This window comes from Anser brachyrhynchus, assembly GCF_964034855.1.
Source record: "Anser brachyrhynchus genome assembly, chromosome: 5".
In the NCBI taxonomy this organism is placed as follows: domain Eukaryota; kingdom Metazoa; phylum Chordata; class Aves; order Anseriformes; family Anatidae; genus Anser; species Anser brachyrhynchus.
The window spans coordinates 21,456,890-21,483,874 of NC_137699.1; the positions used below are offsets into that span (position 1 = coordinate 21,456,890).

The 26,985-nt window shown below is 39.5% G+C and overlaps 1 protein-coding gene across 12 annotated transcripts in view; it reads right to left on the minus strand.

Annotated features, from left to right (window-relative positions):
- AKAP6 (A-kinase anchoring protein 6) overlaps nucleotides 1–26,985 on the minus strand; it is a 294,771-nt gene that overhangs the window by 146,516 nt on the left and 121,270 nt on the right. For all 12 annotated transcript variants that reach the window (XM_080592636.1, XM_080592641.1, XM_080592637.1 and 9 more), the window contains one exon: nucleotides 9,071–9,193. In XM_080592636.1, the coding sequence (XP_080448762.1) occupies nucleotides 9,071–9,193 (123 nt within the window). The remainder of the gene's footprint in view (nucleotides 1–9,070; nucleotides 9,194–26,985) is intronic.

A 26,985-nucleotide genomic window follows, 5' to 3' on the forward strand; every position in this document is an offset into this window, starting at 1 on the left:
AAAATGTCTTTAAAGGTGGAAATGGCAGAAGATCGTGAGAAATAAATAACACTGACTAAATGAAGATCAAGAGGAAGGGACATTATTATCCATTTACATGAACATAAATTGTGTGGAGCCAGAAGCTGGATTCGATGATCCTTGGGGTCCCTTCCAACTCGGGATATTCTGTGATTCTCTGATTCTACTCTGAACAGCAAGCAGAAGGAATACTTTTTAGCATAGTACAGTGTAAGAGGGCATAGTAGATGGGACTAATGGAATTAAATTAAGAGAGAGAAAATTTAAGATAAATACAAGGAAATTTTCCCTTGAAAGCTAGATCTATTAGATTGCGTTATAATCTCCTAAGGGAAACAGTGAAAGCCCTGATCCCTGGAGACCTTTAAATCTCAACTGGATAGAAATGGAGGAGTGAGGACTGCAATGTAGCGGGCTGACATTACAGCAGCCTAGCTCTTTCACATCCCATAGAATTTGTGACTGGCCAGATACTGAATACAAAGGGACAGGCTCTACCCCCGGTAGTCCAGCAGTAACTTACACTTCTGTGCAACCACCTCACCCCTTTCCTCTTTGTCACAGCCTCTGCCATTCCAGTATTAGGTGGCCAATGTTTTGCCCCTTGGTTACCTCTTAAACATGAATAGAACAGTTTTCCTCACATTAGACCCCCAAATAGTGTTTTTCATTCCTCCTTGAATTTGTCACCTCTTAGGCGACTTAGCCGAGGTTTGAATGCATAGTTTTAGATGCGGAGAAAAAGGACAGTTATCCCTACTCTCCAAGAAACCTATTTTGCAGATTTAGTTTAGAAATCATAGTAGCTATTTTTGCAGATATTCCCTATTTTAAGCTCATGCAATTTTTTCTGCTGCCAACTCTAATCTTTGTGAGTTTCACAACACAAATTTCTCTTTGAAACTGTCTCTTTACACATTACACATTGTTAAAAAAATGTTAACTTGAGGCTCCCTAAATCAAGTCATAGTTTGTTTATTATCAACAAACAACGGATGGAAACACAGGCAGGGAAGCCCATGGACAAAAGGACTATGCAAAGAATAACTGCTAAATTACCATAAGCATGGTGAACTGCATATCCAGTCCACCATGGATAACTGTTCTTGATAATTTCTGGTCTTCTAGAGATATTCAGGAAATAACCTGCAAAAGTCACAGTCTTCTGACTCCCTTTTCTACCATGATGACATGTGGCTGCTGATCTTACACGTTTCTAAGCACACCTTTCCCACCTGGAGACCTACCACCCCTGGAAAACTATCTGACCAAAATATGTCTATATTATGTTGTCCTACCACACGCAGAAAAAAAAGCCAAACCTGAGAAGAGTTTTCTGACCCAAAGATAAATTTATGGGGCATAGCAGCCTTTGCAAATGTGGAGTTACTAAGGGGAAACAAATATCCGTGTATTATTTAAGAATAAATTTAAACTTACAGACTGAAAAGCACACATTGGCACTAAGTAACACTATGTAGTTTTAGAACAATCCTTGAAGGATTTTAGTTCTATTAAAATTTCAGGGGAATATAAGGCAGATATAATTTGCTTTTTATATATCTGCAGATGTAAGGTTTTATACAATTTAAAGATTGACCTAAAATGCCTCCTGAGTAAAGTATATCTAATAAACTATGTGACATCACAAATTATTAACCCAAAACACCTGTAGAATTAAGAAATGAAAAATAAATTCATTGGAGAACCAAAGAGAAAAAAATGCCAATCACAACCTCCATTCATGCTCTGAAGTTTCTGTATTTCTACTGAAAGCTCTGGCATGGCAAACACCAAAACACAGACAACAACTGTATTATTTCCAGTACTTAAAGTATAAATGATACTATGCCTTTGAGAAACACAGCACAGAACCCACAGGAGCAGACCATAGCTCTTGGCAGGTAGGTGAAAGCGAATATACTTTAAATGTTGCTTCAAGTGTGCTTGTTTGTCCTTTGAGATCCTGGCCTTATATTCTTTTAATGATTTCCAATCTCAGAAAATTTTTAAAATAAATTGAATTCCATTTTCAAAAACAATTTACAGACTACATCTACACTGATGATACCAGCATACTAAAATTACAAGTAACAGCACACATTTTAATAGACATAAATTACAACTAACAGAGTTCCTACATAATCATTATGCAGTTTATTAATAAAATAAACATTACTTTCAAATCAAAGTGGTTTTTTTCCAAAGGTGTTTCAAAAGTTGTTACATTGATAAATTAATTTTAAAGACCATTATCAAGTTGTCATTCCAAGACTGATTATTCTACAATTGCTATAAAGCTTTTAAGTCAGAACTTCGATGAAATACTTTTTCACTGATCAAGTTAGTTTAAAACACCGTATAAGGGTAGTTTTATTTCATTATATTATTATAGGCTCTGAACCCTTGAATGCAATTTCTTCTGCAGGCCAGGGACACAATAGACCCCCTGGAATCTAACTTTCATAGCTCAAGCTTTCAGAACCTATGTTTTAGGATACCTTAGTAACCAAGAGTTTCACAATTTTAGGTGGTGAGTCTCAATGGGGGGAATATTTGTAACACTAGCAAATCAAGCCACCCTGCCTGGGCCAGCTTCACCTACAATTGCAAATAAATGTAATCATTTCCCAAAGTCTGAACAAGCTGGGTTTTCATGTGCTCTATGAATGTGTTTGGACTTGTTTTCTAACAAAGGTACATCAGGCATTTAATACACACTCTGAGGAACAAAACACCCTCTACATTCTTCTATTTAAAAGAACAGTTTCAAGGATCTCATCATTCCCTCTTCCAAAGCAAACATTCTTAGCTTAATAGCATCCTTGATAGTGGTGAAAATAAAATTCTAAGTTTTTCAAACATCAAGCATCATGAATTAAAAAGAAAAAAAAAAATCCAAACATAGATTAAACTTGTTCATACAATATATTTCTATATACGGATCAAAAGAATTCAAAATCATCACAAGTGGCAAAGTTTAGATTTTTGACATTATAATTTTCCCTTCTCCTTCAGTAGAAGAATTTACTTTATGATGACGTCCTAATATGCTTCTTTGTCCCTGGTTTAATGCCTCTTCTGTCCAGAAACAGTTGCAGATCCATATCTGGGCCAGGTTGTCAGCTTCAGCAGTTATTTTTCTCAACCACCATGCAGAAGTGGACAGAGTCAGGCAGCCTTACAAGTTTTGCTCTTGGATCCTTCACTCAGAGGGTCCAAGCTCTCAGAACTAGAAAAGCTGGGATGGTCTCCTGTGGAGTACATCCTCTGATCCACAAATATGTAATTCAGATAGATACATAAACAAGAACACCAATATTTTAATTTTAAAATCCACTCCTCTTAAATAGAGCACTTTTTGTGCTGTGTATGTGCAATTTATAACACAACCAATGTGTTACAGACAGGCCCAATCAACAGTGTTGACTTTTATTATGGCATCCTATCCCTTTCCTATGCACAACTATGTAAATTTCAGTTGGTAGTAAAGAGAAACAAAGGAGTCATGGGGAGGTTTGAACCAATCAACAAAACAAGTAGATGCAATTTTTTTATTTTTTTTTAACCCACAGCTGTACAGGATACCTATACAAGGTTAGGTAACCACAAATTTGGATGACAGGTTTAGGAAAGTGGTACTCTTAGCAGTATTCAAGCCATTCAGTCTCTGGGAAAATTATTGAGGAATTTTTGCTTATGCTACTGGTTTGCACAAAGCAGTGCAAAAATGAAACTGGTTTGCTCCTGAGTGGGACTGTGCGGCAAGAGCTGGTAACAATGGCATGGGAGAAAAACAAATGGACAGTCCCTTCCTTCATGAGAAATACACATAGTAATAATAGAACTCTATCATAATAGACCTCCTATTTCTGTGGTGCTGGGAGGATAAACAACACCCACTTCTCATTACCAAGAAAAGATATGTGTCAGTTCTTCATTGCATTACCTTACAGGAAATAGTTTTAGATCAAGTACAGTATTTCTGTATTGGTCAGCACAACAGCACCGTGAGTAGCAGAACATATACCTGGATTTTCTTAGTGTATTTTTTCTCTCTTAGTAAGTCACCAAAAAAGTGACGGGAAACTGCAGTTCAAAAGAACAGCCCAAATTGTTTTTAGAAACCTGTGTTTTTCCCACTGTCAGCAATTGTACGCACTCTAGCTCCAGACTGTACCACAGGTACAATGGAGTGCATTAAATGACAGTAACATTTTGTTCTGAAGTTCTCAGGCACTTTAACTCAAAAACCAGAAAGACTTACACAGATGTTATTTGGTTTCCAGATTTTGTAAGCTGAATACTACAACTGAAAATATACATGTATTCCCTTTGTTTAAGGTTGATTTCTGACTTCCTATTAATTGTTGTGTTATTTGAAAACTGCTGGTTTTAGTTTATACCTCTGAATAGTACATTCTGCAGACTGCTTCCTATATAAAATGACAAACATTCAGGAACTGATGCATATGCAAAATACCTTCCATTACAACAGTATAAAATTCAGAAACCGAAACTAACGATAGGCTAAACTGATTTAAAGCAAAATCCTTAGGGAAGCAAGAGATTAGTCCAGTCATGGTGCTCAGAGTCTTTATCATGACCATCCTGTATCATTGTATATTTTGAGGAAAAAATCTAAATTGGCTGCAATGGACATTGGAAATGCCCATCCAGCAAAAGCGTAGTACGTAACTTAGTCATTTCAGAATCTTTAATGCCTTCAATAAAATCACTGTTACCACGCTACCACAAAGACAGCCAGCAGATTAGCCCAAGGCATGTGTATTTAACCTTACTTTCAATGAGAACAGGTATTTAATACTTCTATAAACTGACATTTTTCAGAAAATGTTATTTTCCAGGGAGATAACGATTTCTTTTCAGACATAGCAGACTTGTTACAAACAGATGATCAGTTATCATAAGGAATCACAGAAGCATCATTACATTACCAACACAATTTCTTAAGGGTGAAAATACAACCTATTTTCTGTATGAACATGTTTGCTGTTTACAGCTAAGGAAGTACTGAGCCATGATGTGGCCAGAAACATTTCTATTGGACACAGGAAAATTTTTATTCCATTTTCCTTTAGATAATACAACTCTCAAAACTCCCATATCTTAGGAAGAATTTATTTTTTTATTTTTTTTAAAGAATGGCAATGCCATCTAAACTTTTGAAATGAAAACTATGCTCCAAGTTGAAGATCATCTGTTCTGGCACATCTCATCCTAGATGTAGCCTATCCTTCATTTTGTAGAAAAATTCACGCTCATCAAACTTTATGGTTACTCATCGTGGGAAATTCTGTGGAGTTTTAAGTTGTAACTGCAATAAGACTGAAATTCCAGTTTGTCCTATGGTTAATAATCAAAACTGTGGTTTATCTGCGTATCAGGGCTGTGCCTGTGTGCACACGCAGTGCGCCTAGCTGTTAATACCCTGGGTGGCCCAGGAACTCCCCAACTTGTGTCTGCACAGATGAGATAATGGGCAGATTGGGGACAACTGACCACCTTGAGAAGCGGCAACTGCCTGAGTGCCTCGCCACCTTCACAACAAAATGCTTCGCTAATTGTTTCAGGAGCTCTCCGGGTGGGACCTTCACACAGTCCCAAGGAATCCTGCAGGCAGCTCTTGCTGGGCCATGGCCAATAGATAATCACTACCCGTATGCTTCGGAGCACTGATTAACATCCGGGATGGACAATCTTGCCAGGCCATATACAAGAATTAACTAGAACATGAGCCTGGGGAGGCCTAGCAATTTAAGCTGAAGATGTCATTACAAGGACACTTGTAACAGAAACTTGCATTGCCATCCTGTTCAAGAGATTTGGCTCCTCATGTGAGCATCACCTTATGCAAAGATTCCAGTAAATTAGTGTTGTAGGGGTGTGTGTTTTTTTTTTGTTTTCAACAAACATGGTATCTTGAAGTGTCTACATCACACCATTTCTCAAAGTGGCAAAGATATAGAAAAGCAAGGCTGAGAGAGGAGAAAATTTCAGATTTAATCCTTTACCGATCATTTACATTGGGACCCTAAAATGACAATCAAGAATTTTACACACTAGAAATTTTGTAGAACATTCACAGCTTTGTCCTTGTCTCCTCTGCCAAACTTTTCCCAGCCAATAATAAGAAAAGGAACAAGTACATTTTTCTGTTTTCTTGTTCCCATATTTCCTTTTCTTAGATTTTGACAGCAGAGATTTTATTCATGAATGCAAAATATTCTCTCTTTATGGCACTAATTTTGTTATTGTAACAAACATACTTCCAACAAAACAATATCACAGGTGGTGAAATTGATAATTTCTGCCAAGGGCTAAGGCCTTGTCTCTACTAATAAAAATAAAAATACTAATCTACACTGAGTTTTCACTCTTTCTACGACCAGAAAATCTGCACCAGTGACGAATAATAGTTATGAGATTCGCTACTGCAGATGCGATTTGTAGAAAAGAACCAACATACTTCCTTTCTTTTTCAGGTTAGTTTGCTTCGGATGTCTGTACTATGAAATCATGAGTCTGAAACCTAAATTTATTTATTTATTAATTTAATATTAAGCTCCTTTTAGTTCACCAAATCTCAGTTTAGGGTGACTACCTGTATAACTGGCAAAAGAAGAAAATTAGTGTAAGTATCCTCCCAAAGACCTTGATCAGCGTTGTCTTTCAATGCTCAGTCTAGAGAAATTTTAACATTGAGCTTAATGTGAATTGAAGTTCATATACTTCTGTTTAAACACAGATTAGGATTTCTGTCAGACAAATGCCACTGAAAAGTTGACAATCTAATTTATACAAATAACTCTATCTTCCCACTATAAAAATGCTCTATTTTAATAATTCAATTCTGCTGTGTAGAAACGAATGATAGCATATGTTTCCTGAAATCCAAAAGGAAAAGTCACAGTTACTGTTTTTCAGGCTCTGCAATGATTTTTTACTGACTGTATATGCCATAAAAATAATTATATCATCAAATTGAAATTGGCTGTTCTTAAGACATTTTAGTTCTTCACAGAAATAAAGAAAAAAAAAAACACCCCAAATATCCACCTTGTTTCATAAAATGGTCATCCCAAAACACATAACATCTCAGGTACACTCCCACAATTAGAAAAGGAAGATTTTCTTATCCCAAATTAAAATAATTATCAGCAGATACAATACAGAGTACAGCTGGGAAACTAAGTACCTACAGGGGAAATTGGAGTTGTGCAAGTATCCACATACTCATTTATTCTGACTACCCTTAGCAATGAACCAGAGCCAGGCTGACGGCCACCAGTCCACATTCCAGTCAACACATTAGGTGGTTTTGGCCTCACCTCCCAAAGAACCACAAGGCAAAGTTGGAAGCAAATTGCAGCAAAAGAGCTCCTGCTCTCCTCCACATGGAAGAAGGGAGAAAAGAACCTGAGCATTACTGGTGCCAGTGATTTGTCAGGTTCCTGGGACAGCACAGGTATATGTTTCTTTTTATCCAGTCAGAACTGAAAATTACTATTCTACTCATAAAAATTCATGTTTCCAAAAGTTTCATGTTGTAAGGGGAAAACAAATTGAAATCACCACTGCCTTTTCGGAGGTCTGATCTCACTATGTACTCTGTATTTTCAGAGCACCTGCAAACATAATGGCAATCCACATTAGCACATGTGAGTAAATACATGCAGTACAAGACAAAAATCCAAACTCTCTGCCGAACATTCTAAAATCTGCAATGTAAGGCAAGACTGCACAGTCCTCATACTGTATTTTTATAGCCTACCACAATGTGAATTTAATCTAGTTGCTGCCCATAGGCACTACTACGATAGAAATGTTTAAGAACAAAAGACACAAAAGAGTTTGCCATATAGCTGAAATTCTGAAAACAGGTTTCCGTTAGGTTCTAATGTTGTATGTGGTTAGCTTATGTTTAAATGATTAATTTAATAATGGTCACTCCAGTATTACAGTAGGGAATAGGATGACATTTTTTCCTGTAATGCATCATGTGACTTCCTGGGACTGTCAAGCACTTTCTCACCATCAGATTATCACACAATGGCAATGAAAACAAGCTTGGGATGTTTGGTTCTCTGATGCAGGTTCACCTAATGCACTGTTTTATCCAGCTACAGTTTCTAGCTCATTGGCTACAAATAGTACTCATCACTTCTTCCAACTTACTTTGGCAAGAGCCTAAGATTTGGGCAGAGGGAGTGGAAAATTCTTAATTTTCCATTCTTTTTTTTATTTTTCCCTTTTTGCCAGATACGCTCATTTACTTATTGAGATTATCTATCCATTGAACAGCATACATTGATCTCTGTTCTCTACCTACAACATAAAATGTTGGTTTTGAGGACTTAATATTTGGTTTAATTCAGGTCTTTGTTTTACCTCCTCATACCAGAAGCAATTCTTGGAAGAACTCAGTGTAAGCTTCATGATGTTTATCAAATATTTCTCAATCTATAACTCTAGCCTGTAATATATTCTGAAGATTATTCATCCAAGTGTTTTCTACTTCCACCCAATGTTTTAGCTTTTTGCACAAGAACAAGGTTAGCGACAGTTGTATTAATCACATGACAGAAAAGCATATCAAGTAAAATGATTGAAATAATTATTTCAAATATTTTATTTACATGACTCTGTGCTATATTAAAACTGTGGGGGAGAGAATAAGAGTTCCTTTCTAGTAAGGAAGCTTTCTTAATGTTATAACATTGTAAAAACCTAGCAGAAAAAAAAATATATTCTTTCTCCTTTTGCTATCAAAATTTTCTTTCAATTTCGGAGATAATTTCTGAATTGCAATGTAAATTTGGCTTTTAATTTAGTTGTTAAAAAGCGATCAGTACTTATTTCAAATAAAGGAATAATTTGTTGGTGTTTTCATTAAAATAAACTGCAATGCTGCAAATCTTACATTAAAATATAGATGCACACTAGTAATTAAAAAATAATAATCAAATAAAAAGCACAGCAGAACACTTCAATTACTGATAGCAATCATAGTATAATCTTGTCCTACCAAGTGTGTCTCCAGGTACAGTTTAAGGCTGTCTGTCTCCGCTTTAGGAGGAGTCCAATTCTCTGTTGTTTCCATGGCTTCATTTAACCAGTGAATGAATTCATCCAGCTTGCTTACAAACCCCTTACCCGATAAGAAAAAAGAAAGAACAAGAGAAGCATATTCGTTAGTAAAAGGGCAATCTGAAAATGTATGCTCAATTTTCTTTTTTATGCTGAGAGAGTATTGTACAGTAAACATTTGCCTTTTGCAAGCATACAAGGAAAAAAAAACAATTAGCAAGTAGCCTTCTAATAAATGAGGAGCAGAACAGTGTTTGGGGGGATAATCTAAGGTGACATTTTGGGACAGGACAATGTAAAATCCATACGACTGCGATGAAATGGAAAAAACAGCAAGGTTTTAGAAGATATGAGGGAGGTATATGTAAAGCTGCATATAGATTACAATGACCACTGAGCTGAAGACCTTGCACTGGGGAGACTGGGTGTAGCATGAGCACTTTTGTTTGAGAAAAGTGCCAAACAGAGCTGCATTAAGAAGATATACATTGTTAGACTGAGGGAAGAAACTATTTATCAGAACTTGGGTCTTGTGATTCCTGTTTTGAGACTGAGAGACGAAATCAAACGGTAGGTGAGGCAGAATATATAGCATTTAATATAAATATCACTGATTGCATGTGAGCCACACAGATGGTGCTCCTGAGAAGACAGGAGCTCCTGCTTCTCAGGAGCACCATTTATTGCAAGATTAGTACCAATTATATTGTCTGATTAAAAATAGTGCCCCTGAATTTACATGATTGGATGATACTATAGGCACATACTGAGTAGAGATAATTTTACTGAAGTCTTATTCACTGCAAAGCAAGACAGTAAATGGAATAAACTGACCGTGATGTTTATAGGCAGCCTAAAAATTAACTCTGAAGAGGAATGTCCATCTATTACAAGCATCCTAAGACTCGATTAAGTTAGGTGTAATGCTGGTTATATTATTGGCTATTGACTGAGTTCTAGAGTCTGGTGTGAATTTTAATTTCCAGTTGGTCAACAACTCAGTATACACAGTATCTCACTGTTATCACTTTATTTATGGAATGATTTCTGGTAATTATTAGTCCATTCAGATAGCTAAAATGAAGCTAAGAATAAAACTTTAAAAGATCCTGAGTCACTCTGGACCCCAAAATCCCCTTCTCCAAAGTGGCACATGAAATCGGAATTCAAACTGAGATAGAAACAGGAGTTTGGGCTTTGGGGGCACAGCTGTGCTACATAAAGAAGTGCACTGGTAATAAAACAGGTCAAACAGAGCCAAACATCCTTTAAAACTCACAGTAGTATAGTCATATTGGCCCAACACTGTGCCAAGAAGCAGTGTCTGCTAGTCAACTCCTGTCTTAAGGCTCAAGTGGCAATCCACTGGCAGGATGCTCCAGTGCATACTATAGACATGTCAGCACTCACTGGGCACTCTGAAGGCCTTGTTTTAATTATTATTATATCTTTGATAGTCACTGTGAGCAGTCAGAATGAGTCTATTGCCACTTCTGTCCATGGAACCCACCATATCTCAAAGCACTATAAGGAAAACAACTTGTTCAACAGTTTTCACTGTAGGCTGTTTATCAGGATGATCTACAATGGGGGAAGGAAGACAGGAGACACAACCCCGCAGACGCGGTGACTGAGATCATGGGTGTCTACTCTGGGGCAAGCAATGAAGGTGGCTGCATCTCCTCTGCCACTACAGGTCATGGCACAAGAACCACATTCCCCATGTCAGGCTGTGGGACAGAGTGGGGAATGGGTAAGGGACATGTTCTGTCGACTCCTTACACAGCATTGCTTGCTTTTTTCCAGCTTGTAGCAGAGCGTTAAGAGATGCCAAACTGGCAGAGGAGTGGGAGAAGTGAGCTGACAGGGAGAGGAGCAGGAGGAGTAAAGTCCTTCTAGTCCCTCCAATAAATCTCTGCCTGCATTTTAGCAATGTGCTGTCCTTGAGAGACAAGGTGATATGGTAAGCACACAAAAAAAATGAAGAAAGGCTCTCTTGTACACGCATCTTGTATTTTACAAAGACAGACACGTATAACATCTGCCCGCAGTACATGATGTCTGTATGCCTTCAAAAGGGGGCTCAGAAACATTGCAGGCTTGCACGAGTACCAAATGCAGCTATCGGCAATGGGGTTACTTCTGCCTTCTCACAAAACCAGTCGTGTTTCAGTGCATATTTTACACCCGTGTTTGGAAACACTGAAGCGCCAGCAAGCCTAGGCCCTTTTGCCCGCGCTGGGCAGGTCTCTGGCCACCACCGAGCCACAGGGCCCGGGACAGGCCGGGGACCCCAGCAGGCCGCGGTGCCGTGCAGGGAAGGCCCACAGGGCAGTGTAAGAAATGCAGGCACTGCCTCACAGGGAACCACGGTGAGGGGCGCCCTCCGGTCCGCCATGGCGGCGGGGCACAAGGCTCCCGCGGGACGGGGAGACGGGAGGGCAGCCCCGCTCCCCCCCTGCCGCGGGGAATTTTCTCCTGCCCGGCAGCGCCGCTCGCAACACTCCTGCTATTTTTATAGTATTTTCTTTATCACGGATATAACATTTTATTGAAAACGTTCGGAAGAACACATCTGCAGAGACTGAAAATATCGGAGGGGAAGGAGGAGATGGCCGGGCCGCGCGGGGCCGCCGGCTGACGGAGCGCCGCCCGCCCGCCGTGCCTGGCCCCGCAGCGCCACCTGCCGGCACGGACCGGCACGGACCGGCTGCTGCCCCTGAGGGGCGCCCCGGCCCCGGCCGCGGCCCGGCTGCGGGTGGCCCCGGCCCCCGCAGTGCCCTCCCGGGAGACCGAGCAGCCCTTTGCGGCAGAACCGCGGGCGGCGTGCTTTAAGCCCAGTGGATGCCGACAGATCAAACCATGCTCCGATTAGTTTTGGTTATTTTCTCTTGCTTGCTTTTTGGTGGTGGTGGTTTTCTTTTCATAGCAGTGCCTATGATTCCAGCTTATTTTTATAGCCCGATGCCACCTCTATCATCCGACCACCAGACTCATGACTCATCCCTGCCTGGAAGGCAGCTCAGGACTACAGATTAAAACCTGTGCAAATATAATTGACTGCAGCAGCTTTGGAGAGATGCGCGACCCTACAGTTTGCTCGTTCTGCTGAACTCTCCCTTCTCCCCTTTGACTTCTGTCGTCCAGGGATGGCTATCTGCAGGCTCTGAGATCCAACCCAGCCCTCACACCATCAGCCTGTATCTGACACAAACAATTCTGCCTCCGCCGACTCAGCTGTTGGTTCAGCCAGCCAAAGGCAGGAGGCCACACGCTGCCTGGCACCCAGAGAAGGAGCACCTGCCGTACCGATGGGCCAAGTAGCCCTGTCAGATATACAAAGCCATGTCTCTGCTCTCCTCAAGTCTCATGAACAGAAAGGGGAGGCCAAAACATAACTTAACCCCTACAGAAGGGCCACTGCCCCTCCACAGATTGAGCAACTGGTGTCCTTTATGGCCTGGTAGTTGGAATGGAGAATAATCAACAATGCCCACGTACACAGTGACTCAAATTACATAACATAGTTGCTTTTCTCATCATTTAGGACATTTCCTGGAACATACATGTTTTCAACAAAAGATATCGATAAAATGAGTCTTAAAAAGTAATAGGGAGAAAACAGTCTTGCAATAGAGAGAATCTACTGTGAGACTCTGACAGAGCATAAAACTATGCTTTAAAAACTGGCTACAGCATTACTTTTATCAAAACAAAGGATAAGACCTAATATGGAATCCTGAATCCAAATCGAGTACTCAGTGAAGGAAACTTATAGGATGACAAATTATAACAAATACAGAATATTTTTCAATTTCCTTCATTTTATACAGATGCACAAGAAACCACTTCACATCCCTTCCTAGACACTTCTTACCTTCCTGCTTTTTCTGTTTGAGCTTATATATACATATTTTCCTTCAACAGTCTTTAGGTGTGGAAGAGTTTCAATCAGTACAAACTTCAGTATAGTTTTGCTGATTTATACAAATTAAGTGTCTGATCTAGACACTGTCATGCTTTCAATGAAAATACTGTAAAATCTACCCAACTGATGCCTTGGTAAAAGAAAATTAAACTTGTATTTTCCATCACAACTTCTTGGAAGTCAAAAACCCATAGTCATCCACATTGAAGCTAGAAATTAGTGTACAAGAATTCCTCAGGGAGAGAAAAGGGGAACAGAACAGAAAAACGGAGCACCAGTATAATCCAGTCTTTGCCTCTTGACCAGCTGGTTCAGTTTTGCAAAAGTAATAGTTTTGGACTGTGCTAGTAAGCTAGATGTTATTAAAAAAACTCAAGCCCCTACAGGACACAGCATAATGCTATTCTTATTCTGTGCTGTTTAGTACAGAAAAAAAATGTTGCGCACTGGATGATTTGTAGCAACTTCTGTAGTAAAGTTTGCAAATAATGATAAAGCTTTTCCCATTCCCCATGCAGAAAATTTTAAAACATTCACCATTAAATCATTCAGCTTTTCATTTTGTTTTCTGACAATTTTACAGATTTTCCTAGGGAGAGGAAAAAGTTCTAATCACACATCCCTGAACAAAGCTAGAGCAAAAATGGCTTAATTTGAAATTTGGCATGTACGAAGTTATTTTTTGTGGTCTAATTCTATTTGCTCTGGATGGATAAGAATGAAGAAGAAAGACAATTGTAAGAACTGAGAGAAAAACAGCTATAACTCAGTGTCTCTGCTTTGGTGCTGGCAGTCTTATAAAATGAAAATATACTTAATTTATTTGTTCTATAAAATTAAAGGATTAATTAGCCAAAGATTTTTATTTTTTTTAATGGTGGGATTTAACTAGAGATCCTGAGACTTCCTCATTAATGACCAAAACTCTCACATTTTTTGAGCTGTAAGACATGAGAATTTGCTTGTTGAGCCACACAAAAGGGTAGGGATGGATCAGGACAGAGGCCAAAGGCATGCATGTATGTCAGGCCAAGGAGGGGGGCGCCTGGAATGGTGCCTTCCACCCTGGTTCTGGTAGATGTAAGGGCCTACCAAAGACAGACATCCCCCAGGTGCTACACAGGGCTCCCTACAGCCCGTATAGTTGGTCAGAGGATCTTGGGTTAGGCTGAGTGGTTGTGTTGGGCATGTGGGAGAGCAGCTGTGGTGGTCTGCTGCCAGCACAAGAAACCCTGGAGCAGGGCAGCGAGGCCCCCAGAGGTGGTCAGATGAACAAGTCTCACATGCAACTCATTACACTTACCAGGACTGTGCAGTCTATCTATCCCAAATGTGTGTCAGAAAAATTAAATACTTCAAATGATCACAGAAACTGGTCATCTTTGGCACTGCAAGTGTTTGTGCCTGACTCCATTTCATTTGCCTGTTTTCCCAGACCCTGTCTGCGCATTCCCCCTTGCTCACAACTGTTCAGCACACCTCCCTGCTCACTACCCGCACCCTGCTGCTGACTCTCTGGGCACAGCCCAGGAGTTCATCACGCCTGCGTCTCCAGCTTCCACAGTCCCCTGCTCCACTTTCCCACTGAGCTTCAGATGCTCACCCCACCTCTGGCCAAAGACCAGAAACAAACTAGCGACAGACTTTCCTCTTCCTAGCTTGTGGAAGCAGAGCTGAGGCTGACACTCATCACCATCGCATAAGTCAGTCAAAGGAGTGTTGGTACCACCAGGCCTAGCCACAGTTTCCCTGGAGTTGTTGGCACAGCTGATGCCCAGATCGGAAAAAAGACTAAATAGAGCCCAGGAGAAACGTTACCGGCTGTCAGCAAAATAACAAGCAGTTGATCAACTTCAAAACTTTCGAGAACAACTGTAAAACTAGTGCTAACATGAGTGCTTATGAAACTGTAGAAAGTCTCCAGTCCCTGATGATATCTCTGCTTATTTTCTTAGCTTGTCAGGGGTGTTACTCAGACATATTCTCCTTGGATTGCATTTTTCTGACCAGAACACAACTGAGACCTCCCAGGAAAGCTTTTACTGTCACAGTCATGGAAAAAAAAAAAAAAAGGGGGGGCATGACTATCAAGTGAGTCACTTAAAATTATGCACAAAATGCCTCTCAACTCAGAGAACATTGCTTCTTGCACTAGAACTTTAAAGTTTCCTAGCTTCATTTCAGTGGTCAAATTTTACTTTTACATTACAATCTCTCTCTCTTTTTTTTTTTTTTGTCAGATAGGAAAGTAAACAGTTCTGGTGTTCAATAATTTTAGCACTTCAAATGATCTCATTTAGACTTTGAAGTTCAGCTTTCATTAACTGAACGGAATGGGAAAGGAGGAAGTTTCCATCTTAGCTGCAGCTATCACTTTACAAATCCAGCTTTTTATTAGACCACATTTAGAATGGAAACAAACTAATGCCCAGTTCTGTAATTTTGAGCTCTAGTCTAAGAGACAATACATTTATGATTACAAAAAAAAAAAAAGAGAGAATGTGAAAGCATGGAATTTTTACACTACTGAGAAATGCAACCTTTTTATTTTTTTTTTTGCACTAAAACCAGAAGTATCTTAGATGCTTTCTGTACATATTGATACAAGATTTCTTTACATGCATGTAATATGCATGGGTATATGCACTAAAGGAAGCTAGCATTAACACTGTCTAAATTATGATATAAAATTTGGAGAATGCAACTGTTAACACCATTATGAAAAGCTGTATGTATACCCTCTTCCTATGCCAAATTTTGCTTTTGCTTTTTATAGATAAAATTCCCCAGATGTATTGTGCCTCTGTGTGGCACAGGTAGGAAGATTAATTCAACACTTTTTGGCTTGTAATTTTAAGCTGTGGAGTGCTAACAGTGTTCAGTTTATTAGGCTAACATTTTTATTTAACACGCATGCTGGCTTATTGTACTAAGGCATACTTAAGGCACTTTTGGTCATTGCATTTTGAAAGTAGGAAACGCTTCTAATGAGTTGAACTAAGATTAAAAATGGAATAAAATACAAGCGTCAAACCATTAAACACAAACATACTAAACTCATCTGTTATGGCAGTTAAGAGTGACTGTAGAATGTCTACTGTGTTCCACAAACCTCAGTATGGAAGCGCCAGGCAACAGTGCTTGTTAAATCACTACCCCAGATCTTTTTTTCTCTCCACCTTCCCTTTTATTACACAAAGGGAGTTCTCTTCTTAAAAGAATTGGTTATGAGGCTGTGTGCTTAAAAATGAATGTCCAATTTTGTTGCAAGCAGACAGCGTTGTAAAGTTTGTTCCCAATTTACAAAAAGACTGAGCTCACAGAGGGGTCTGTGTACAAGGATGGGCTGGCTCTAAGGGCTCTTCTATCACAGAATGCATTAAGAAAACCCTTTGTCTGACCACAAAAGGACTTGCATATTAGTCTCAGGAGGAACTCATTCCTGCCCATGGACTTTATTTTCAAAAGGATAAAAGTGCACTTTCTTCATAGGCAAAGGTAAGTCAAAGAAATCCAGGTACTCAAGAGGATGAGGCTGCAACAAACTGCTACGGTCAATTTAATTGGAGTTAGACCCAGAGGCAACAATAAAACCATTAGCAGTACAGATGTTAGGGATCCCCAAGGAACTAAGATGCCACAGTGGAAAATATTATGTGATATTGTCAAGATTCTGTGGCAGACAAAGACCTTGCAAAATATAGAACTGACCAAATTCATCAGGAGGATGCTAATACTTAATATGCATTTCAGGATGCATTCATTCACAAACAGCTTAGAAATAGAACTTAGCAGCTTTTGACTAAGAAGTTCCACACTTACTCAATAACCCCAGACTATGAGAATATGTCACTCTAAACAGGGAAAGATAAATATTAAAGACTTTTCAGAGCAAATATTCATGTAAAGACATATCTTAGTCTTCTACTAGATACTGTTTAGTTAAGAATTTTTAAAGACCAACTATTACGCTATAAAAATCTTTCACAAGTGCCGCCTTTAGGTTTTGTGCCCAACTACCACATACAGAATTAGAAATGAGTATTGAATGTATTTTCTCTAATGGACATCTATCTTATTGGCTATGATTTATGCAGTTACAGAATGAAAAACCATCGCACAGGATGTTCACTGGCTCATGACTTTTCCTCATTTTAGAGTTTCCCTTATGCATCCTGATGCTGGAAAACAATAACAATTAATATGTAAAAATACAGGAGTTATATCAAGCACGGCCAGTCAGACATAGCTCAACTTTTCAGGGAGATGTCACCAGAGAGTTGAGAGTCCTTCTAGACTTGAGTAAGAGTGAAAAAGCACAGTTCTTACAAGCCTAGGAAAACACTGGAAATTAACTCAGTTCTAGCTTGGTCCCTAAAAGTCACTGGTACAATACTCTTGACCCTAATTTTTGCAGACCTTACAGTCTACTACTAAATCTGCAGATTTTACTAGCAATCCTGAGTTATTTTTCCATACGGCAGTCTGACTAGAGCAGGAATGGCAGAAAAGATTTTTAAGAAGTTCTCAGTTCCCTCCTAAAGCTTTCTAAGGTAAGAGAGTCACAACCAAAAAGGGTTTAAAAAGCAGGATACAGACGGACATGCAAAATGTTACTTTTCAGTCCATTTAAAATAACTGCATTTGAAGACAGGGAACCTGATTCTGCACTAAAAATATCACTGCCCCCACGGGATTGTTGTGTGGTAGCAGAAATGAAGTCGAAGAGCAGGTTATGCTAATCTGAATATTAAGAACTGTTCCTAAACATATCTCTGTACATTACTTAAACCTTTCCATGGTACCACAAAATGTTTTTCTTTCCTCACCCTATGCCTTGTCTTACCTTTGCTCAAGGTGAAGATCTGCTTTAATTTTAAAAGAACCACCACAAGGCCTCCAATACTATTTCAAACTTCTGAAATAAGATCTAAAAATGGACATTTAGACTATCGACAGATCGACTCTGGGGCAGAGCTAAAGATAGACACAGGAAGAGCAAGCCAAACTCTTCCCAAGCCCTGTTCCTGAGAGGTGTATTCTTAGACAGCAGACAAGCTTCCAGCACCACTGATAACACTTCCCCCAGCCTTTTGAAGGATCAGTGAACACCTACAACCATAGAAGCAAAATCTGGGGGCTGGAAGGACACTGCTGGGCAGCAGAGCTCCATGCAGCCTTGAGGCCAAGACAACTACGCAGACGAATGCCACGTCGCAGCATAGAAAAGGCCAACATCCTCGTGACTTTGCAAGTGCTTGAGAGTAGAGAGGAGTAGTGAAGGGAAGGGAGGGGAACAGGAAAACTCTCCAATTCATCCATCATTTAAAGAATCATCTGGTATGAACTTAACAGCAATATGGATTGGTTGTAAACCTCCAGAGATGCCATCTGCTCTGAAGGCAATAACGCCAGGCATACAAAATGGCTGCTGATCTTTTCTCACACTCGTGTGACCGTGCTTTGTAACCGAGACATCACGTTAACAGCCACAAAGCCAGATAAGGTTTTAGGCTTCCTGCATTCATTCAGGTGAGGAGAGAGTTCATACTGCAAAAATAGGGGAGGCCAGTGCTGCATCTCCAAAGTGGTGTGAGATTCAAAGCAATCCTGGGAATCAAGCAAATAAGTACATTAGCATATCTTTCTTTGTGTGGAAAATTTTTACGTATGTCTACACATTTTAGATGACAGAAAAATTCTTTTGCTTATCTGCCTCCTAAGTTATCATACAGAACAACTCGGAACTGGGTTCTTTGCAGGGCAATATTGCAAACCTTTCGAGCTCCATGGGAGGCCCGGGCCGGAGCACGGCTGCAAGGCAGCTCTGCGGGAAGGCAGCCTGAGCCAGCCCCCTGCTGGAGGCAGCTTGGAACGCGTGAAGAACTTCATTTTGCCAGCTACCTAAATCACCATCTCAAAATGATGAAAAGAATATGGGAAAAAAATATAAATAAAATAATAATAATAATAAATTTTAAAAAAAAATAAAACACACCACTTTTATTCACCTAAGTTTTAGCACTGCTGGATTTCGCAGACACAGATATAGTGGTTAAAGAGGTAAATATTCCTCCACTGTTCCAATCAGTACTGCCCTGTCAGAAAACCTCCTCAGTGTAAATCTGTACCTGCAAGTTTCTACCACTCATCTCATTCAGCATCCTTGGTCTGTGCTCCTCTGAAATTCTGAGGCAGAGTGGGAAAAGATTCCCAAGGAAACAATCTGAAACAACGGAGTGAACAATATAAGCAGCAGAGTTAAATGATACCTGATACCCTGATATGAAAGTTAGAGGATACCAGGATAAAAGGATACCAGGATACCCTGAGAATGAGACAGGACCAGGAAAGAAGAACAGGCAATAAGGAAATGGGGCATGAACAGAGAAAAAAATAAAGGAGTAAGAAATACAGGCAAAGGGCAAAGTAGTTCCTTTAATTTCATTACCATTAAAAAAAAAAAAAAGTGATTTTTGGGGACTATTGGGAATAAAACTGACACACAAAAGCTCTTAAACGCAGAACAGTCAGCAAATGTGATACTGTGAGCGAGCCCTGAGCAATGCACAAACTTCTGAATGACCGTCCAAATGGTCTGGTCAGTGCTAGCAGCATAGAACATTGCTTCTGAAAATACGTTCATTCACAAATAGCAATGCCTGATATTGGTCACATCTCCCAGTAGCTCTCACTGCTCTTAAAATAACTTTTTCTGAGTCATTTCTTCTTTACATAAATTCCAAGAGGCCAGCTAGGGAATAAAGATAGGTGCCCCAAACATGTTCCAGTACAGGGTAAGTTTAAGTTTCTCTTACGTGTCACAGCATTAAATATCTTAAACTAAGGCATTTTTAGATTATACCCTTATGTGACCCTAAGTCAAAGACTTGCCATATCTAGAGATCATCCCAGAGAAGTGAATATTTTTAGGTCATCAACTGTTGTCTCTCTAAGCTGGTAAATCCGGGGACAAGTTATGACCACAGAGTCTCCACACATTTGTAGCCAAAGACATCCCAAGGGAAGGACAGAAGCAGCAAATATGCCTTAGACAAGAAGGATAGTGCAAGTCCCAAAAGGAGGAGGTCAGACCTGCAGCAGTGACTGGAAGGAGGGTCTGGATTCTGGAAGGACCCTGGGCACAGTACAGGAGAGGGGAGAGCGGCTTGGCAAGAGGGGAACTGGTAAAAATACCAGGCACCAAAATGAGTTGCTATGTCCTGTGTACAGGATAGGGGCACATTGCTGTGATATATTCACATGGTCCCAATTTCCTTTTTTTGTCTACTGTGAGCAACTCTAAACTATAATAGCAAATTTAGAAGTTGGTTCAGGATCTGTTATTCCTAAGTACAAATGTATTTATTCAATAGATGAACCTATAGCCAAATTTCCTGATCACAACTGTCCCTATTCTTTCAGTATGAAATATCTGTTGTGTAGCAACCTTGATTCAAACTCTGTGGTTAGTGTGAGTCTATAATCAGCAACTTCATTTTCAGTGAAGCTAGTCATCTGACTTGCTTTTTCTAAAAAAGCTGCCAATATAACTATTGATGTTGAAGCAACTTACGGTGATGTAAGGGTACTTGGAAGTACTGCATTGCCTCTTCATATAATTATTTTAACTGTTGTGTTGGCAACATACCTTATTTTCAGATTGTTTTACAGCTAACGTATGTATTGATTATGCGCTGAATTGCATCCAAAAGATGAACTAATATTCATTTGCAATTTTTCCATATAATGGCCTCTGTAGTATATTAGACTCCAGCTTTATTCTGCTCAGAAAAATAGACAGTTATGGACGAGCATCATTGCTTGGTTTGCATGCCCCGAGTACTGGGGCGTCAGACAGTGACCTGGGGGAGGAACGTCCCTGTGCAGCTGCCAGCTCTGCCGGTGGCCAGCTGCCACCCCTTGAACAGGCACTGGCAGCACTGGAGGACACTCAATCACATCTCCCACCTCCCCCAGCTGGTCCTAACGTTTCCTAACTCTTTGATCTCATAGTTGCTGGAAATGATCCTCGCTTCCCCCAGCATTTAATTCCCGTAAAGCTGCGTACGATATACATGCGCCATGGCTGCTCCTGTAGCCTGAACAGAGTGGGCCCATGGCACGATCTCAATTAAAGTTTTGAATGTTGTCTGGGCACTTGCAAGAAGTTTACCTTTTCCGAAAGAACAAATCACATTAAAAGAATTACATTAGCAAATTGTGGACCTTCACCCAAAGGTACAAAATCAATTTAAAAGGATTTGCAGTGCCTTTGAAATAACAGCTAAATTCATTATTTTTTACATAACATTTCCAGTAAGTTAGCTAGTAAGTGATGGATAAAGGAAGAAAGCCACTATATTCTTGGCCTGATGGTCACAAAGTAGGCTTAGACATTGCTTATTTATATAGCGTTAGTATAGTTCTCTAAATAATAATAAAAATGGCAGCTATATTTGCACAGTGAGACATTTCTTATTTGCAGAGGACGGAGTATATTTTTGAAATGTATTTCACAACATCTGTAGAAGTGGAAGTGCAGGTTATATGTTTTAGAAGTTTAATGACAGGCATATTCATGCTATTGCTTTTTAAAATCAGAACAATATTTTAATATTTAATTTCTTTGGAATAAAATACATAGCAAGAAAATAGTTGGAGCCTACACTAAAGAAAAAGATCTTCATAAGGAGTTATATTCATAAGGTCAAAGCTATAATTTACAATTATTTAAGCTCTGAATTTCTAACGACTCTGACTATGAAGTTAACACAAGTCTCATTCGAGAAAAAGAAAAAAATCTGTAAAATAGGTGCAGTAACAAGTTTTGGCCTCAAGAGGGTGATATATCACCATTTCTAAAAGTTTTCCAATTTGAAGGAAAAAAAAACACACTCCTTTTTACTAAAATAGAACATATGCTGTTTGCTTCTGGGTAACTGCTGAATATATTGACCTCTGCTAAATCCTTGACATGAATTAAGATATAATGGCCATGATTTCCCATCAAAATCAGAAAGTTTATTTCAGCATCTCCTATTGAATAAGGCTAATTGGTGCGAAGAGGTTAAGTCTGTCACCTCACAAGAGATATTTAAATTCTTTGACCCATGACCTTGTTTTGCAGTAAGATTTCTGTGTTTAAAAACTAAAAGAGGGAAAGTAGCAATTGCCTCTATTCTTCAAATATGACAAGAGCAAGAAGAGATTAAGATTTGTCACCTTTTTTACTGTATTATTATTCCTCCAATTCCCCAATTTAGCTTCCTGTTATGCGCTCGGTTTTTGTTCACCTGCAGTCTCCAAAGAAATCCTGTCACTATTACTTCCTCCACTAATTGCCTTTTTTTTTTCCTCCTAATTCATCTACCTTCCCTTTCAAATAGTTTCTTTTTTTCCAGTGGTTGTTTGTGGGCAGTCCTTTACACCCTCTATAAACCATAATTCAGAGTTACTTTTATTTTTCACCAAAATTTGGAAATGTGTACAGAACAAAATTTAAAAGATTCTCTGTGGGAGAAGTGAGAAATTTGCACTGCAATGCACGGATGAGATTGACCTTAGTTTGTACTTATCTGAGCTAGTTTTATGCCAGCTACTATAGTTCAGTTGCTGCTCATGGTGCCGCAGTATTTACATTTTAAATGACCCTATGTGTCTTTAGTGTTGTACAGCTCAGTAAGGAAACACTTACGTAGTCAGATGCTGCCATCAGGAGAGAAAATAAATATTATGTTTTTGTGACCTTAATGTCTACACTACCTACTACTAAAAATCCATTTGCTTGTTGGTTCTTCCTTGTTTAACCTGCACTGTAGAGTTTCCAAACATTGTCCAAGGTAAACCAGAAGCAAACCTAGCCCCCATTCTGGTAACCTTATTTGACCTACTTGAAACCAGGGTTCAAAATACGTCTCTACTAGCAACAAGGGAATATTCAGATAAGATGCCAGTTTGATTTGCCAAGGATAGCTCAGCTGTTTGTAAGGATTATCATCTGTACTCCAAAGCCTAAAGCAAGGATGAAATTAAAAAAAAAAAAATTTTTTTTTGCCTCTCTCATTGCTTTCAAGATGACTTTCAAAAACCTGTGTAAGCCTACAGACAGTCTGAAATAAGCCTCTGAAAGACAATTTCCTGTCTGTATTTGCCACATGTTCACTCTGATGCCTAATGTTGACAGCTATGATTTAAGAGTCATCATGCTTTAGTGTTTCACTCCTGATCCTAACATACTGGAAAGGATGGAGGAATGAAAACCAGTTGCTGTCGAAACACATAAGGATAAACAAGGAGAAAAGGATATGAACATATTTTGAGGAGTTATGCAATAATCTTACATAAGTGGACTTGATCTTTCCTCTCAGGTTAATCCTCTTTAGACCCTTGAACATTTCTCCTGCTGACTCATCTCCAGCATGTACACATTTTAAGGCAATGATGCATTAACAACAGTAGATAGACTGGAATCTAATTTAGTTGGAAGTTAGTAGCAATGTATTATTTAAATAATTAAATATTTAGACCAGACCATGGCGACTTCCGTATACTGTATCTTTGTGGAATATCCTGTACTTCCTCACAGAGGATACATAAAACATCAGTGTGCAAGAGCCTAAGTATATTATGTAACAGAGCAGCTAGACTTTAAACCATTGGGAAAGGCACATCTCTATGAAAATATAAAGTGATGAAGAGTCTTTCTCACCCCTCTGTATACGCTGTATTTAAGGGAATACTAGAAAATGCAAATTTCAGTTAAACAGTTTTCTTTTTGGTAATGATGGCACTTCAAGGAGTACTAAAATCAATACAATGACTAATTAACAGGGTTGCTCAGAAGCTATCTCAAACTCAAAAAAAAAAAAAAAGCCCTCTGTCCTGTACCTGCTCCCTGTAAAACAGCATTTATAGAGGATTCAGTGCAGAACAATACAAGAGGATTCCTCTTAAACCACCATACATACCCAAAAGTAATTTCCCAATACCAATTTGATTCTTGTCTGTGTTTGGAAAGATTGTGCCATCACTGGAAGCTTGAACCTATGTTAATGGTTCCTGAATGCCTTCCTCTGCCTCTGAGAGAGAACTGTCAGCACTGAATAATCCCAGACAATAATGGATGTCTCTGCACTGATAGAAAGGAGTTGATCTTAAGGTCATCTTAGAGTCAATACCGATTAGTTCTTCAAGACATTCCTGTGTCCCTTTTAAATCTAGAATCTCTAGAGGCTTTCCAGGGAGGTCAGCCTCACCCACTGCTCACCTTCCAGCTTGTCCTTTACTACAGAGAGCAGAAAGTCCACCTCATGCAGTCTCAACATTCTCCCTCGCCATCAGCCCAGAAGGCCAGCTGTGTCCTGGGCTGCATCAAAAGAGCTCTGATCAGCAGGTCAAGGGAGGGGATTGTTTCCCTCTACTCTGCCCTCATGAGGCCACACCTGGAGTACTGTGTCCAGGTTTGGGGCATCCAGCACAAGAAGGATGGGAACCTGTTAGATAGGGTCCAGAGGAGGGCTACGAAGACAATCAGAGGGCTGGAGCACCTCTCCTATGAAGAAAGGCTGAGAGAGCTGGGGTTGTTCAGCCTGGAGAAGAGAAGGCTCCAGGGAGACCTCATTGCAGCCTTTCAGTGCTAAAAGGGGTCTTATAAAAAAGACGGAGAATGACTCTTTACTTGGACAGATAATGATAGGACAAGGGGGAATGGTCTTAAACTAAAAGGGGATAGATTTACATTAGACATTTGGAGGAAATTCTTCACTCAGAGGGTGGTGAGGCACTGGAACAGGCTGCCCAGAGAAGCTGTGGAAGCCCCATCCCTGGAGGTGTTCAAGGCCAGGCTGGATGGGGCCTTGGCCAACCTGATCTCGTGGGTGGCATCCCTGCCTGTGGCAGGGGGCTTGGAGTTAGATGACCTTTAAGCTTCCAACCTGAGCCATTGTATGATTCTATGTTTCTATGATCTTCAGCTCTGCAGCACACTTTCCTCTTAGCAGAGATCCAGAGGGTAAAAAATAATCCTTGACCTATTTCTATAAAGTTTCTAGTTCGCAAATAAACAATATGGATGGTTCTGGTTCAGGCTTGTGGCTATGACAGAAATGATTAAGACATGACTCAGAGTTGTGAAACCAATGGTCACTTAAAGCTAATCTATAAAAATGCATAGAAGAGGAGGGCTCACAGAATCATGTACACAAAAACAGCTGTTCCTTGTTTCATCTAAGCTCTCATCCCTGAGCCGAGATGTGGTGTCCAACTGTGTACAGAACAAGAAAGAATGGGGAGGCCTTTTGGAGCAAAAAGTTTCACATCAGATGTGAGCCAACAGTTGATGTGGACATATCACTTACAGTCAGTTCTAAATACCAGTAAAGACATATCCTTAAATCACTGGTACTAAAATTATTTGTGAGCAGATTTTTTTCTAGTTCTATCTTCTTTTTTTTTTTTCTTCGAATTATTTGGCATGACATGCTAAATTATGTAAAAAATCCCTGATCTAAAACTGCTCACTGCCAAATTATTCTGAGGTCTTTACACTGGGAATTCAAACAGTTTAGAACAAGCATATGCTTCACAATAGACGTGTTTCATTAAGGAAGCATAATTCCTGCAGTCGGTTTTAGATGTACAGTTACAAATTCAGAATTTGCACAGCTTGCAAAGAAGTTGCTGTTTTCACAAAGATTCCTGGTGACAAACTCGCTCAGACTATTTGTTTTAAAGCAAGTGCCAAAGAAAAGTGAATATACTTGGAGGAGCTGTTTAAGATTCAAGCAAAGTGTTAGGAACCAAATGTTTTGGAGAAATAGAGCGTTCACTGTATTTCAGTATCATTTGCCTGAGTAAAAGTGAGAGCTCCATATGCATTACTGCTTAATAATAGTTTAAGCAGCTTGAAAACTGAGGGATAGGCTTTCAAAGCAGGGGAGTATCATTGGACTCAAAGCAGCAAAACACAGTTCTTGACTCTCACTGCAGAACATGGTATGACATCCTCAGTTATGCTGCACAACGCAGCAAGGCTGCTGAGAAAACTGCGGAGTTGCCAAGGTATTTCTGGACCTGATACCAACTTTATTTTTTGGTTTTGTTTGTAAATTGTTCATCAACAAAGAGCAGTATGTCAACATAAATGGTATAAAACGGTATAGTAAGTTTTAGAGATGAAAAAATTTTGACAATCACTTTATCTATTAGGAAAAAATATGCATTCCATTAATTCTAAAGGGCTCAGCATTAAAGCACCAGTATGTAATTTATTGAAAGAAAGCGGGCTGAAGAGAGCACTGAAGTCAACATAAGTGTTGACTTGAAAAATCCTTTGTCTGGTAATCTGAAAGAAACAAGTCCTGCCCCCTACCAATTATCTTTGCTTTTTCCACCTGTTCTGCCATTACTGGTTTCTATTAGGTTTTTCCTGTATTACCAAGCCCCATCAACATTATCAGTTCCCAATGGTTTTTCAGCCACCTTAGCCCCACAGCCCAAACTTCATTTGTCCTCTGTGCATGCTCATTACTCTAAAGATGAAAATCGTTTTCCACATTCAGTTCTCCAAATATTTTCCACCCAACTGTCTCTCCGCTGTCCAAATGGACTCCCAGCTGTAACTCCACTACGTAATTTGTTCTACCAAGCCTATCAAACATTTGCATAAACCAACAGCTTAGCCATCTTTTGTGACTACCCTCTGAAAATGCAAATCTTTCCCACCCAAATACACAAGCTATTTGTACATGAACAAGATCAGCTCTGATATTACGCTCTTCTTTGCAGACTGCAAAACTCACTGATCCTTAGTTCGTCCTAGACAGGAAAATTAATCCCATTTCTCCAGTAACTTGCAGAAAGGGACTTTAATCTCTGCTCCACTGAGAGATCTTGGGTTTGGAGGGGATAAATGGCTGCACAAG